Below are 15542 nucleotides of genomic sequence, written 5' to 3'. Positions count from 1 at the left end.
TATAAAGCCCCGCCCCCTGGGAGGGATCTCCCTCCTCCATCAGCAAATTGTATTTGCGTATGAATGTTACGTCATTTGAGTAAACCCACGCCCTGTAGTCCTTCAAGCTAAAAAAAAAAAAAAAAAAGTGATTGACGTCCGTTTTAGACAATAATGTACGAGTGTCATTTTTGTTCATCCAATCATAACGTCTCTCGACAAAAAAAGTGGGCGGGGCCTCGCGTAACTGACCCTCTTCCTCTTCAGCGCTACCGAATACAACTTCCGGCTGTATCGTCCTCTGGAAACACAACGTGAGTAGCCACCGCTAGCTGTGTTTTATATAACGAGGGGTTTTCACCGGACACAGGTGAAAATATAAAAGGTGCTTTCAGCAGGTGACGTCACAGGTGCGGCGTTTGTGTTGCCTCTGGAGTGTCAGCTGTTTGTTAGCTGCTAGTTTTCATTCAGACACTAAGTGTGCTCAGGAGCTAGCTTAGCTACAGTCATGGCTCAGCAGGTGAGACAGTTTTCATTCAAACCTGCAGCTTCAGTCCACCAATAAATCAGGTGCTGGTCAGTGTTTCCTGCCTTTTTGAACCACGTAACGTTTCAGTAGCTTGTGATTTACCTGCTTTTACAACCTGCTGCTGCTCCAACTTAGGAATAAACATGATGATCTGTGTGAAAGGTTAAAGGGGCATTCCACCTTCTGTACATAATCACACACACACACACACAGCCTGAGGCCTGAGAGGGGAATTTTTTAATTAATTTATTTTAATAGGGACAATGCAATGTAACATAATTTCAATACAAAGCATGAAACTGATGTTCTGCGTAAAGAGTTTATAGATATTGATCATTTCCAACTCGTGTCCTCCAGTTGGGCCTTTGTGTAAACAAACAGATTAAAATGTTCAACATTCAGTTACACAAAACCCCAGAACACGATATGAGGACACATTAAAATACATGTACGACAATCCAAATGCTTTAAACCAGTTTAAAATAAAGTTTTAAGATGCTAGTTAAAAGTGGGAACAGCTCTGGTTTGTAAAAGATTTGAAGTCTGAGATTAATTTTATTTCAGGTGTTTAATGTGTTCCGGAGTTTACAGCCTTTGATGGAGAAGGCTGATTGACCAAACGTAGCTCTGCGATGTTGTATGGTACAGTACACAGGTGTTTAATCTGAAGACAGGTGTCTAACTGTGAAAGAATAACCCTGATGATGTCACCGGGCTGAGCATTATATTGAGTTTTTTTTTTTACACACACACACACACACACACACACACACACACACACACACACACACACACACACACACACACACACACACACACACACACACACACACGTCAGAGTGACGGAGCAGCGCACAGCGAGCGCTCCTGAGCTGGGGAAGTGATTTGGCACCTCTCCAGCTACCAGACCAACTTCTAGATTTGGTCCGCACCAGGACTTGAACCGGCGACCCTCCGGTTCCCAACCCAAGTCCCTACAGACTGAGCTACAGCCACCGCTTAATAGCTCAGTCTTGCTTATGTTGTGTTAAAATAATGTCCTACAAGTTTCTTCTATTCAGCCACCACTGTCTCCTCTTCACTCTCCTCTCAACCATCTGAGCGAAACTGAAAAAGCACCTGCATAACAAAATACACAAGCTGTGTGTTGTGCATGATTATATTTATTAATATAAATAAATATTAATAAAGTTTTTCTGATGACATAAATCTAAAATCTTTAAAGGTCTAAGTTTCATCTGTTATCTCTAACTCGTGTTCATATACCTGCATGTATTGGCTCGCACCAATAGCAACATATTCTCCTCTCTCTCACTCCTTCATTCATTTTCTCTTTGACAGAATGGGCAGTGTTTTGGCTGCCAGCTCCCCCAACCCCCCACCCCCGACCTCTGGGGCTGCCGTGGCCCCGGGGTTGACGGTCCCGCCGGGCTTTGGGATGCCTTCGGTTTCCTCTGTGATACCCGAGGCGGCATCCGGGCAGCAGCAGGAGGAAGAAAACCCTTTGCCTAATCCAGGGGCGTTCGATGAGTGTCATCGCAAGTGCAAAGGTAAGCAGAGGTTACCGATCCTTGCTAGTCATGACACTTCTTCATATAATCAGCATAATCGTAAAGTGTGTGTTGTACGTGGTGTTGCTTCTCATGTGTCTTCCTGAATATGCAACCATGTTTTCTCCTCAGAGGTTTTCCCCATGCAGATGGAGGGCGTCAGGCTAGTTGTCAATAAGGGCCTTAGCAACCACTTCCAGGTCAGTTAAGTTCATTTTTTTAATGAATAACTACCACTTTTCCATTTCAATCAGTGAAACACAAAATAAAGCCTGTCTACATCTTCGATCACTTTTTTCCACAAGTTTATGATCTGATTTCAATCTCTCTTGAAGGTGAATCACACCGTGCTGCTGAGCACCATGGGAGACTCCACCTACAGGTTTGGAGCGACGTACGTTGGGAAAAAGCAGACCGGTCCAGCAGAGGTACGCCATCAAGTCAAGTCAAGTCCCCGTAAATCCCATCTGTGTGTGTTTTCTCTAAACATAAACTGTGATGTGAAATGTGTGCTGCTTTGTGTCTAGTTCTTTCCAGTCATGGTGGGAGACATGGACAACAGCGGCAGCCTAAACGCCCAAATCATCCACCAGGTGTCCAGCAGTGTACGATCCAAACTGGCCTTCCAGGTAAAGCGCCAACTTCCTCTTCACCTTCATCGTTAGTTCAAAGAATAACCACAGAGCCAAGTTTATATTTAGAGAGTCATAATGAGTCCCTTTGGTTATTATTCTTAGTGATCTGTGTTTATGATAAAAGATGAAAATCAGCAGATTTGCATGTTTGATAAAAGGAAAGGTTAATCAGTATGACTCTTTGGCTGTCATTCAAACTTTATCTTTTCTGTCTTATTCTCAGACACAACAAAACAAGTTTGTGAACTGGCAAGGCGACGCTGAGATCAGAGGAGAAGATTTTACTGCAACAGTCACACTCGGAAACCCAGACGTCCTCGTCGGCTCTGGTAGGTCTTCAGTCTGTCATCTCTGTCCAGTTTGATCGAATGTTTACATTTTGTCCCCCCCCCCAAAGTCTTTACTGCCAATTTCCACATACTCTGTGCGCGCACTATGCCGCTCTTTTGCTTCCACTCTAGTCGATGTTCCTGTTTCAACAGCGAGCGCCGGGGGTCCGTCTCCAGCGCCATTACGCTCTGCTCTGTTTCAAATACGCTGCAGGTCTATTTTTGACGGAGCTCGCTGCAATCAGGTGTGGAAGCTGGACGGAATAGAGAGGGCTAGACAGGAAAACACACACAGAGCGTGCGGCCAATTTCAAAATAAAACACATTTGAAGTATTTTAAGTGAAAACAAATCATCCTCTGAATGACAAAGTAACACGTGCACATTTTTCTCTTTATTCCTGAGTGATCTTGTAGTTCTCCTGTGATGTGTGTACAGCTGCTCATGAGCAGTCTGACCGAGCAAAACCGTAGCACTGACTGACCGCGGTGCTCAGAGTGTGTGGAAATTGTCAGGGCTGCTCGATTATGGCAGAAACCGTGTTTGAAATTGAAGCTTGATTAGATTGCCCAGCACTCCCTCGTGTCCTCTCACCTCGCCTGATGCAGAAATCGTTCCCCCTCTGCACATGATGTAGAATCTTCTAATTCCTTAAACACACCACGAGGAGGCGAGGCTCATCATAATCAGCTGTGTTAAACCCTTCACATGTTTCAGTAAACAAAAGGTTTTTTGAGAAGATAATTCATGACTAAAATATCCTCCGTCTTTATGTGGAACAAACTCAAACGTTATGAATTTTTTTAATATGACCGGACCCATAAACGTTTGTAAAGCAGGTTTTTACAGGTGACTCAGCCGTGCAGCTCGTCATCTGTACCCTATGTGTCGTCCTCCGTCCTTATGTCTCTTTCGTGTGTTTCTCTTTGACGAGGAAACGACACGAGTGAGGGGCGCGGGGGGAAACTTTAGTGAATTCAGGAAGATGCTTAAAGTATTTTCTATCCTTAAACACTTCCATCCATACTTATCTCTGTCTGAAAGCTGACATCATATCTTAAACTGATCACCTCTTTGTTGTCACCGTGTCAGGCATTGTTGTAACACACTACCTTCAGTCCATAACGCCGTCTCTGGCTCTGGGAGGGGAGCTGGTTTATCACCGCAGACCCGGAGAGGAAGGCTCAGTCATGTCTTTAGTGGGCAGATACAGCGGTGAGTTATTTCAACATTTATTTGTTGTGTGGCGTCCATAATAAGTTTCATCTCCTTTAACCGTTGTTAACTCGACCCCCCCTGTCTGTACAGGAAGTAACTTCATCGCCACACTGACCCTCGGCTCAGCAGGCGCTCACGCTTCATACTATCACAGAGCCAACGAACAGGTAACCGTGGTGACTTTTACTCCATCTGTTTGACCCACTCAGGTGAAAAGAAGAAGTTGTGTTTAAATCTGTGTGCTGCTCTCCAACAGCTGCAGCTCGGTGTGGAATACGAGGTGAGCACCCGCATGCAGGACACCAGCGTGTCGTTGGCCTACCAGCTAGATGTGCCTAAAGCCAATTTACTGTTTAAAGGTACGACATCTTTATAACCTTGTACAGACGTTACCACGGTGATTTACCCGCACATGGAGATGTAAAAGACTTATTTACCAGCGAACTTAAAGAGGACATATTACCCCTCTTCTCCACCTTTTCAAACAGTCCCCCTGTGGTCTAAATGAAACATCTGTGCTGTACTTTGTTCAAAATATAGCATGAATCAAGCACCAGAGGAGGTTTGTGACCCTGTATAAACCAGCTCTCTCAGAACGCTCCGTTTAGGTGTGTGTGTCTCTTTAAATGCAATGAGCGCCCCCCCTGAGTTTTCCCGGTAGACATCACTCCTCTGTAGCGAGAATAAAAATGGGCAAAAGTTTTGTTTTAGGCTGGGGGTGGAGTCCATGGGTGGAGATATTAGGAGAGGGGATTTTTTTTTTTACCAGAATCCCACTGTGACATCACAAGGAAAGCAAATTTGAAACAGAGCATTTTCGTCTGTGTTGTAAGACTTATGCAGACCACAAACAAAGGACTGGATTGGTTTATTTCACATTTTGTGGGTCCCTAGAGTGAGTAGATCCTCAGGTTACCTAAATATATGTTCAACAACACTGTACAAGTGGATTTTTCATAATATGTCCCCTTTAAATATTCAAAGAGATGTATTGCGTTAGAATTTTTTTTTTTAAGTCTTGTAAAACGGATGCATTTTTTTAAATTTGAGTCTGCCGGTATCCCTTTTGTAATTTGACTACTTGTCTTTATCTGTGTCCTGCTCCTCTCAGGTTCTGTAGACAGTAACTGGGTTGTCGGTGCCACTTTAGAAAAGAAGCTGCTCCCGCTGCCGCTCTCTCTGGTCCTCTGCACCTTCCTCAACCACCGCAAGAACAAGTTCCAGTGCGGCTTTGGCGTCACAATCGGTTAGACGGACCGAGCGGCGGGTTTGTTCCCCCACGGATAGACTCACTACGGACGAGCAGACTATGCCATGTTACACCACCGTGTGTCCCGTCACCTCCATCTGGACATTTTTCATGTTTGAGTTTGATCTCACGTGCTGAATAGAAAGTTATCAATATACTCTAACGCATATAATCCTAAAATATGAATGACCTAATTGATCAGAACTGTAACACATAATGTGATTGGTCAGGGTTTTGTTGACTGTGGACTCTCGACGAATAGAAAAAAAACTGAGCTCTTTGTTTCCGTCACTGACTTCTGTGCCTGTTGTTCCAGATTTGATTTTTTACATGTCGTTTTTTTTTTTACTGTAAGTGTCTGTGTGCAGTGGATGATACTGTCGTCAATATTTTTTTTTGTTACAGACAAGTTTACCAGGACTGAGTGTACTGTACTGCATGTCACGTTCACAAACCATCACTTGTTTTGTTGCCTTTTTGTTTACGTTACATACATATGAAACAGTATATATATGACCTGTATATACCTCTTGGAAACTGATAAATACCATTTCTTACAAAACAAAACTTGACTTGTGCTCGTTTCCTCCAACTAATCACGGTTCCTGCTTTTGTGTGCATACCTATAACTTCCATAACAGGGCTCTTCTCTTTACAGAAATAAGTATTTCTAGTTTATAACCACTGCTCCCAGATTCTGTCTCAAAAGGAGAGTATATAAAATCAACCGCAAGACTGCAGTCACACACAAACTGATGGTATGAGCTGACACTGAACAGAAGCAGGGCGCTGCCAGGGGTGGCATGGGTCCCCCTTGAAATCTTATTGGCCACCAAGGTGCCGCCCCCAAATCCTCCAGACTAGGATTGGCTATTTGCCTTGCCACTTTTCAGGCTGTGTTGCAACAGGCAGCTTTCAGTGTGCAGATGTTTGTTTGCAGTTTTTTTTAAATGCTTTAAATTGTGACTTTGGACCTATTGTTTGGAGTCCTTGAAGAATTTAGCTTAAAAGATGTATGCTACTACTACTTTGTTACCTTAAAGACCATGTGATTAGTGCAGTCAGAAGGGTAAAGAAATGCTCTTCATTCAGCTTAGTGATCACAAGCTTCAGGCCACCCCTACACAAGTCAGTTCCCCAGTTGGGCCACCCTAGTCCAAAAAGTGTGAACACACCCCTGACCAAGAGAAGACAATCAGAGCACGAGGGAGTCATAATAATTATACCTGGGTGTGACGCCTGTGTTGGAACCGCTGGATGTTCGGACACCAGCCTGACGTGCAGAAAGAAAGACTGAGCTAAGAGATGCTACCTCCACCTAATATTGGATCAATCTTAAAACAGGCAAACAGGTGGAGTTGAAGCGGGTGCTCATGCATTCTGCAATTCACTTAGCAGACGCTTTTATCCAAAGCGACGTACATCAGATGTGGTACCAGAAGCCAAAGTGGGTGCCCCACCTTAAAGCCTTAACCCTAATGACCTTAAGCCTCTTGGGAAACCCCCCTACAACTTAACCCTAAGCAACCCTAAGTATGCTTTACTCTTGGCCTTATTATAATCAAAACAGATGACGTATAACAAAACCTTCCCCTTACAGTGTTGACCAATAAAGAAATGAACTATAGAGACCTGAACTGATTTTATTACCTGGCTGTAAACACGATTATATCTGCTGTAAAATATTGATGGGCTCACTTTGTTTTTTGATCAGCTGACACTCAAAGAACTGCAGTTTTTCCAGATTGGCTTCATTCTTCAACGCAGAAGATTGCTGCCTAACACATCCCCATTGCAATTTTAAAATCTCTGTTATCCCTCCATTAAGTTGTGTATATGAAATGTCACATTGAATACACATACTGTGTTTTAAGAAGGAGCCAAGCTATCAAGTTTTCTTCAAAGTTGATAAAATATTCCCCCCAAAATGTTGGAGACCAAAGACTGCAGTAGTGTTGGTTTCTGTGTTAGTGGTTGCTTGTTGTCTCACACTGCTTTGAAAAGTTTGCGTAAGTCTTCCACACACATAAAGACGCCAACAGACTGAATATGTTCTTCTTTTTTATTTAATAAATTAACATTGGGTAGAATTAGAATAAATATCTGGTGGTGTGAAGGCTGATGGAGCAGTTACTGGGTGCTCTTGATGAAAGACTCCCACAGAGCGGTCAGCTGAGCCTGCATGTCCTGAGCGCTGGCGTCCAGCTTGGCCCTCAGCTCCTCCATCTCCTGGGTCTTCTGGGCGAGCTGGGTCTCGAAGGTCTGGGCCAGGGGCATCATGCTCCTCTGGAACTGGTCCATGCTCTGCTCCACCTTCTCCTTCATCTCCTCGGTGATGGGGACCATCTGGGCCTGCAGCTGGCTCACGCTCTTATCCACCTGCACCTTCAGCTCCTGGCTCTTCTGCAGCAGCAAGGATTTCAGGGACTCGGGGTCCATGGACTCGGTGTAAGGGGCGGCCTCCATCTTCAGCTCCTCCACCTGCTTCTGGATGCGGGCCATCAAGTCCTCAGCGTAGGGCCGGAGGGTGCTGGTCCCGGTGGAAAGGTCACTCTCCAGCTGGGCCCTGAACTGCTCGGCCTCCTTGGTGAACTGGGTCATGAAGTTTTGGGTCAGAGGAGCCACCTGAGACTTCAGAGCGACGACGTACTGGTTCACTGCGTCAGCGCTCTGAGAGATCCTGTCACTAAAAGACAGAATAAAAAAATCAGTTATTAACTAGAATCCCTTAACATAATTCTTATTTGTTGCTTTTAGGTCAGCTCTCTTACTTGACTTCTTGACCCAGCTCAGACGCTCTGATCTGCCTCAGGTTGTCCTCGGCGGTCATGGTCACCTTGGACACATACTCCCAGAAAGCATCCTTCACCATGTCCAGGTTGTTCTTGGGCTGCTCGGCCCACAGGATGTTTGCATTGCAAACTGTGAATAAATAACAGCAGGATTAGCACAGAGGTTTGTGTAAATGTATTCACGAGTCCTTGTTCATGCTGATGGGGATTTCACTCACCAGAGAAAAGAGCGAGAAGCACAAGTACCTTCATGATTCGATTTGAGTCTGTGGATTAAGAAAGTGATTTACCATTAAAAATATGTACAAATGAACATTTTCAGAATCTCTTGAGTCATGAAAAGTGATAATAATTATAAAATGTTTTACCTTGCAGAGTTAGATTGGCTCTTCTTCTCTCTGTGTCTGGGGATGTGTGTCGTTCAGGCAGCTGTTAACCGTTTTTATAGTCACATTTAAGGGTAAAGTCCTTCTTCTCCTGCCGTGCTGTCAGATTCTTGTCACTCCATGTCATAATTTATGTGTCACCGTTAGGTTGCTGCTATCTGGATTCGTTATGTAATGGTTGACATCATTGAAATGGCTCTTCATGCAATTATTAAATGTGGAAAAAGGCTGTTAATATTCAACAAAGGTGTAGTAAATATTGTTTACTTGAAGTTTTTAACGCTCCTGTGAGGAGAGTTTAGCTGGTTATGAATCTGGTCTTTACATGGCAAACAATAACAAACGAGACAATGAGTGAGAAGATTAGTTATTTCTTCATGGTTTTTTATTAGGCTGATTAACGTTGTAGCTGAGGAGATTAACAGCCACCTGCTAAAATAGACTTAATTTTAGAGGGGACATTATATGAAAAATTCACTTGTACAGTGTTTTTGAACATATATTTGGGTAACCTGAGAGTCTACTGACCCAAAAAATGTGAAATAAACCCATCCAGGCCTTTGTTTGGGGTCTGCATAAGTCTTACAACACAGAGAAAAATGCTCCGTTGCGAATTTGCTCTCCTTGTGATGTCACAGGGGGATTCTGGTAAAAAAAAACCTATCCACCCATAGACTCCACCCCCAGCCTAGAGCAAAACTTTTGCACAGTTTGCCATTATTTTTCTCGCTACAGAGGAGTGATGTCTACCAGGAAAACTCAGAGGGGGGCTCATTGCATTTAAAGAGACACACACACCAAACGGAGCGTTCTGAGAGAGCTGGTTTATACAGGGTCACAAACCTCCTCTGGTGCTTGATTCATGTTATATTTTGAGCAAAGCGCAGCACAGATGTTTCATTTAGACCACAGGGGGACTGTTTGAGAAGGTGGAGAAGGAGGGTAATATGTCCTCTTTAAATAAGCTTCCCCTTTCTTGTTTCTTTTGTCATGTTCCTAAAAACCAGTGCTCCCCAATGTGAATAACAAGGAAACCCAGATTTCATTACATCATAGTTTATAAAGAGATTTGCTGAACTTATCTGTGTGGGGAAATAAATGATGAGCGGGTGTTTATAGAGGCCTAAAGTGGACATGTCACTGGGAAGAGTTTACATAAGCATAAATCTGTACGATGTGTTCTGCATTTTTGGTGACACGGCTTAAATTAAAGATACTCAAATAACATGTAATAAACAGTAGGACATCTCAGCTCTATCTGCCTCTCTTCATAATTCTGTCTCAAGGTCCTGGTGTGCGTCACAGCGGCGGGATGTTTATCAGTAAGTTTGTCCGGAGATGCAGACTTTAGCTCCTCTGTGTTATCACACAGTGTCCAAGGAATCGCTGTATAAGGACACATCCCATTCCTGCGTATAAAGATAATCTGCAGGTCAGATGGAACGACTGGATCAAAGTCCTGCTCGCATCTCACTGACCTATAAAACGTCTGTTACTTGTGTATCGGCAGAACATTTAAGTCAATCAAGCGTGTGTCTCTGAATGAGCTAATCAGCAGAAAACAAAGCAAGTTTGTCACAACGGGTAGAAATAGTTGAAACCTCCCGATCTTATCTGCTTTCATTTCTAACTCTGAGTAGTTACAACTCGTCAGTTTTCAACTTGAATTGAATCTATCTTTTTTTGGCATTGCTATAAAAACAACAAAAAACTGTTTTGCAGCTCTTGTGATTGGCAGCAAGAGACAAACACAGGAGTGATAAGAATGTAAAGACAATCATTAACCATCATAAAAACACAATTTAAAAAACACTGAAGTCTAAAAGCAGATGTCAGGTTCAATAATCAATCAACAGTAGGGCAACTTGTATTTGTTTTATACCATAGTGAGGATTTTTTTACTCATTTCAGTATATTTGAATGCTGTCATACAGATTCTGATGCAGTTTATTGATGCACTGGTTTTGTGTGATTCTACGGAAGCCCTAAAAGGACATAAATCCCGATTGTATTATGGCTTACCCATTTTGATAAGGATGAGAATTATGCATAATTATGGGCGTGACAGAACTGACGTCGAGCGGCCATGTTGTAGCAGTTTGTCAGGAGGCTTAAAGGCCTCTCTCAGCTCTGTGCCAGTCGTTAGGTTAACAGAAAGTTTAATAGTCAACATATCCAATATGGCAACCGCCATGGATAAGCTTCCAAAACAGCCCTTCAGAAACCAATGGGTGACATCGCTCTAGCTTTGTAGCCTTACAGTCTATGGGTATAAAAAGCTGCATCTGTTTTAAGTCATGCTAACACCTCTAAGGATGCTAACGTTGGTCGTGTTTCCACTTTTGTCACAGCTGATATATATCCCAAACTTTTTGATAGATTGCCTCTATGCATGCATTCATAGACTCCTGTGGAGGATTCATACAAACAGACTTTATCTCTTGCACCGTCAGGCTAAATACTTTGGTTATAAACCAGTAAATGGAAACATATTAGCATATTAGCAGCATTGATTAAGCTAATGTAAAGACATGACTCCATTTCAAGCTGTTGTTGTTTATTATTATTATTTTAATATCTTTTTTAATAAGTTTTGTGGTCACTGCGGTCTCCTTTTTTATTTTTTTACTATTCACTTTAAAAGCAGGGCCAATATTATTTTCAGATTTTAACCTTTAAATTGAGGATAAATTAAATTTGCAATTAAAATTGAAACTGGAATTTTAGGGTTGAATTTTTGTCAGATGATAAAGTGAGTATAGATTGTTATGAAGGCCCACATTGCAACAGTGAACTAAATAATTGTTAGAAAATCATCTTTGCTAAAATCCTGTGTGAAAGCTTTCTAAATGATGAATAATGAAACCATGTGAGACTTTAAAATGTTTACATGAGGTGTCATCAGACGTACTGCTGTGATGTGGAAGCTGCAGTGACAGCGAGACACTCAGACTTGGACTTTAGTCCTCGTGAGTTCCCCCTGGAGGACCCAGAGGCCTATATATACTCATGATGTGTGCAGACACTCACACCTTATCCTACAGCTCTCTGACTGAACGCACACACAGGTAAGACACCAAGGAGAGGAGGTCACTCTTTATACATCTGAAGAATGACCACACAGGGCTAATTCTGCATGTTTCCTTTCAGCTGCAACATCAGTCATGAAGGTCCTTGTGGTGCTCGCCCTCGCTGTTTTCACAGGTAACAGAGTTTTGATGAATATTAATAAGTAATGTTTAGAATTAAACAGTGTTCAGACATCAACAGAGATGCTCTATGTTCTTTCAGCAGGATGCAATGCAAACATTGTGAGGGCTAACCAGCCAAAGCAGCAGGTCGACATGGTGAAAGATGCTTTCTGGGACTACGTTGCAAAGGCCACCATGACCGCCGAGGACTCCCTGAAGCAGATCAGACAATCCCAGCTGGGAAAGGATGTCAAGTAAGGGCCTCTTGAAAACCACCACAAACTTTGAATGGCTTTGAAGGAACTTAAAAATCAAGTGAAAAGTATTTTTTGTTGGTATTTTTGCACGATTATGATGATTTCTGTTTGTGTTTCTGCAGCACCATAATCTCAGAGAGCAGCGACGCCGTCGACAAGCTCAGCGTCGCTCTGCGCACCCAGGTGGCCCCTCTTGCCAAAAACCTCATGAACCAGTTTACCCAGGAGGCCGAGCAGCTGAAGACCCGCGTGGAGAAGGATCTGACCGCCATGGGAACCCGTATGCAGCCCGTCGCCCAGGAGCTGGTTGCTAACCTCCAGAAGCAGATGGATGAGCTGAAGATGGAGGCCGCCCCTTACGCCGAGACCATGGACCCCGAGTCCCTGAAGGCCGTGCTGCTGCAGAAGAGCCAGGAGCTGAAGGTGCAGGTGGATAAGAGCGTGAGCCAGCTGCAGGCCCAGATGGTCCCCTACACCGAGGAGATGAAGGAGAAGGTGGAGCAGAGCATGGACGAGTTCCAGAGGAGCATGATGCCCCTGGCCCAGAGCTTCGAGGCCCAGCTGACCCAGAAGACCCAGGAGATCCAGCAGAGCCTGGCACCATACGGGGAGGAGCTCAGGGCCACACTGGATGTAGACGCCCAGAACCTGAAGACGCAGCTGATGGCTCTGTGGAAGTCTTTCACTAAGATGGCCCAGTAAACGGACTCATATGAATGCTTGTTTCTCACTCAGAGTCGAGTTGATGGGACGGATAAAAAGTGCAATATCTCGTTTTTTTTACGTGTTTATGCTGCTGTAAGACACTCAAATGCAACCCTCTGTCAGTATTTCCTCCATTGTGATACTGCTGAAACTATAAATATCATCTTTAAAACAACAATAAATAAGTTAAATGTATTCGGTGTTCACACTTTCTTCTCTTTGTCTGGTAGAATATGATCTAGGTCAATGCCGTCAATTCAAAAAAGATTATTTTAGAGCTGAACAAAGGTTGTGAAACAGATCCTGTTCAACATGTTTAGACACATTTAGTCAAACAGAATGTGTGTTTTTGTTTTAAGGCTGAAAAGAGGAATTCATTAGCTCTCAAATACAAACATTAGATTGCATTTGCTCACAGCTCTTTTTGTGTGTCAATAACTTCCTCCTAATCTTTGAAAGCTTTAAAACCATTTGACATGTGACGTCACTGAGTCTGATTGTTGACACACAACTCTGCTGTAAGAGGGCAACGTCTTATCTTATCATGACCCAGTCAGAGGTATGCGCCTTTACACTGAATATTATCTAACCTCATTCAATGGTGACCCCCTTTTTTAAGGAAAAAAACACAACAAATTAGAAACAATATTATGCATGATAAACCGAGCAGCAAGCTCTGGTGTTGGAAGAAGAAGCCAATGCTGAAGCGCAAAAAAAAATGCAGTTCATTGAGTGTCCACTAGAGGCTCGCTCCAAAAACTAAGGAATCCCTTTTAAGATTTAGATAAGATTTAAAAATTAAGTCAACAACCTTTTTACCTCAAATCAGCTGTTTTGTATGTGACTGGTGACTGTTTTATTTGAATACTATTTGGAAGTTTTCATAATGAAATCTGAGTCTTTTTTTCTTTATATTCTGTTTATCATGCCGCACAGTAATGCAGTGGTTAGCGCTGTTGCTGTATGTCAAGAAGGTTCCTGGTTTGAATCCTCAGAAGGACAGGGTTAGGGTTTCATATTTCTGTATGGAGCTTGCAAGTTCTCCCCTTGCATGCATGGGTTCCCTCTGGGTACTCCGGCTTCCTCCAACCAGTGGCAACCGGTGCATTATTGTCCAGGGTGGCACAAGTTCTGGGATGTACAAGTGAGTTTGTTAACTTGATCCTAACACATACTAGAAAATGCCATTAACTGGCTAACAGAAATAGCGTCGCAACAAACAACACCATATGCACTCGTACTTACAGGCATTTTGTTCCTAAACTACGTGGACACAAACGCCATGCTAGTCAGGTCTGCTGCTCTGATCCAGTGACACTGCATGACTCGCTCTTTATGTCTCAGTCCCTCTGTCGCCTACGTTTGGGTTGTGGTTTGCAGTGCATTCAGGGTTGCATTTTCCAGCACCCATCAAAGCCCCTATCAGGCGCAAATGCGCATGTAAAACTTATAACGCGGGTCAATGGAGGCCCGGAGCGCTGGATTCTAGCAACCCAAAATGGAAACATGACACCAATCAGTAACTTGAGACACGTAGAAAGTTTTAAATCTACATTTTGATTGTGAATACATTTTACTCACTTATTATTATATATACTGATCTTATTCAGTGAAGGTCTGAAATTGGTGCCGTCCAACCACTCCCAACATATCCTTTAGCGCCCTCTATTGACCGGCCGCCACTGCCTCCTACAGTCATTTAACTTGCCTGCAGATGTGACTGATGGTTTGTCCCTTTATGATTGACTGGTGACCAGCCTCTTTCCCAATGATAGCTGGTATCAGCTCCAAACCCCCGACCCTGAATGGGACAAGCAGTATAGGTAATGGATGGCTGGGTGGATCTTCTGACATCCCCTTTCAAGTCCTTTTAAGGGGGTCTTGATAAACAGTGTTGGGACCCAATGCCACAACGTCAGTGCATCATAATCACTGGGCCGGTAGACTAGTGGTAAATGGACTTATAGCAAAGCTTGTCTTCTGACCACCGTGTACAGAGGCTGTGGTCCTCCAGGCAGGGGGCCCGGGTTTGAGTCCGACCTGTGGCTCCTTTCTCGAATGTCATTCCCCACACTCTCTCTCCCTCCCTCATTTCTGACTCTATCCACTGTCCTATATTTAAATAAAGACATAAAAAGCCTTCAAAAATAAACCTTCAAAAAAACAACACTAATGTTGCGCGACAATCTTCTGATGGCTGTCAATGCCTTTGCGTTTGTGTATCAATCAAAGGTCAAAGTTAATGAAGTTATTCATTTGTTTCACTGACAAACATACAAATCAATCTGTTGGCAGTGTTCCCATCTGATGTTACATAAAAGCATGAAGTTAGCTGTTCAAGCAGACTTTGAGCCAGATCAGCTGGACAATGATATGATAGAAGAAGAATGACCTTTAGCTGCTGTGTTAAAGTTACGGTGGTGACACAGACAAGCGCAGTGATAAATTCAGATCTTCCCCCAGATAATATGAAGCTGCAGTTTCATTTTTGTTCCCCCACTAGATAATTGTAGTTCAGAGAGAGGAAGACAAGATCAAATTTTCTGTAAGGACATGTACTTATCAAACTTGATATTGTGATTCAGAGGCCTTAACGGCGTGCACAATATTGTGATTCAGAGGCCTTAACGGCGTGCACAATATTGTGATTCAGAGGCCTTAACGGCGTGCACAATATTGTGATTCACAGGCCTTAACGGCGTGCACAATATCATGCATTTTTT

At 43.3% G+C, this 15542-nt stretch overlaps 3 protein-coding genes across 4 annotated transcripts; 2 read left to right on the top strand and 1 right to left on the bottom strand.

The window, feature by feature from the left end:
- The first annotated feature begins 138 nt into the window (after nucleotides 1-138).
- Nucleotides 139-6060, top strand: tomm40l (translocase of outer mitochondrial membrane 40 homolog, like). The gene is made up of 10 exons (XM_020642291.3): nucleotides 139-293; nucleotides 1850-2058; nucleotides 2191-2258; nucleotides 2394-2486; nucleotides 2586-2687; nucleotides 2917-3022; nucleotides 4114-4236; nucleotides 4330-4406; nucleotides 4496-4598; nucleotides 5351-6060. The coding sequence occupies exons 1-10, from the start codon at nucleotides 154-156 to the stop codon at nucleotides 5488-5490; spliced, it is 1161 nt and encodes a 386-aa protein (XP_020497947.3). The 5' UTR covers nucleotides 139-153; the 3' UTR covers nucleotides 5491-6060.
- Nucleotides 6061-7536: 1476 nt separating this feature from the next.
- On the bottom strand, nucleotides 7537-8759 carry LOC109990209 (apolipoprotein A-IV). The gene is made up of 4 exons (XM_020642243.3): nucleotides 8649-8759; nucleotides 8499-8546; nucleotides 8260-8410; nucleotides 7537-8174 (listed from the first exon to the last, which is right to left on the bottom strand). The coding sequence occupies exons 2-4, from the start codon at nucleotides 8530-8532 to the stop codon at nucleotides 7619-7621; spliced, it is 741 nt and encodes a 246-aa protein (XP_020497899.1). The 5' UTR covers nucleotides 8533-8546; nucleotides 8649-8759; the 3' UTR covers nucleotides 7537-7618.
- Nucleotides 8760-11639: 2880 nt separating this feature from the next.
- LOC109990230 (apolipoprotein A-IV) lies at nucleotides 11640-13014 on the top strand. 2 transcript variants are annotated; one of them, XM_020642282.3, is made up of 4 exons: nucleotides 11640-11734; nucleotides 11817-11870; nucleotides 11958-12111; nucleotides 12237-13014. In XM_020642282.3, exons 2-4 carry the CDS (start codon nucleotides 11831-11833, stop codon nucleotides 12814-12816), a joined length of 774 nt encoding a protein of 257 aa, XP_020497938.1. In that variant the 5' UTR covers nucleotides 11640-11734; nucleotides 11817-11830; the 3' UTR covers nucleotides 12817-13014. The 2 variants fall into 2 exon arrangements, with proteins under 2 accessions (XP_020497938.1, XP_029134810.1); XM_029278977.2 differs by having other exon boundaries at nucleotides 11703-11734; nucleotides 11961-12111.
- Nucleotides 13015-15542: the final 2528 nt, after the last annotated feature.

This window comes from Labrus bergylta, chromosome 19 (assembly GCF_963930695.1).
Source record: "Labrus bergylta chromosome 19, fLabBer1.1, whole genome shotgun sequence".
In the NCBI taxonomy this organism is placed as follows: Eukaryota; Metazoa; Chordata; class Actinopteri; order Labriformes; family Labridae; genus Labrus; species Labrus bergylta.
The sequence above is the reverse complement of the archived record's forward strand: the minus strand, read 5'-3'. Positions and strand labels throughout refer to the sequence as shown.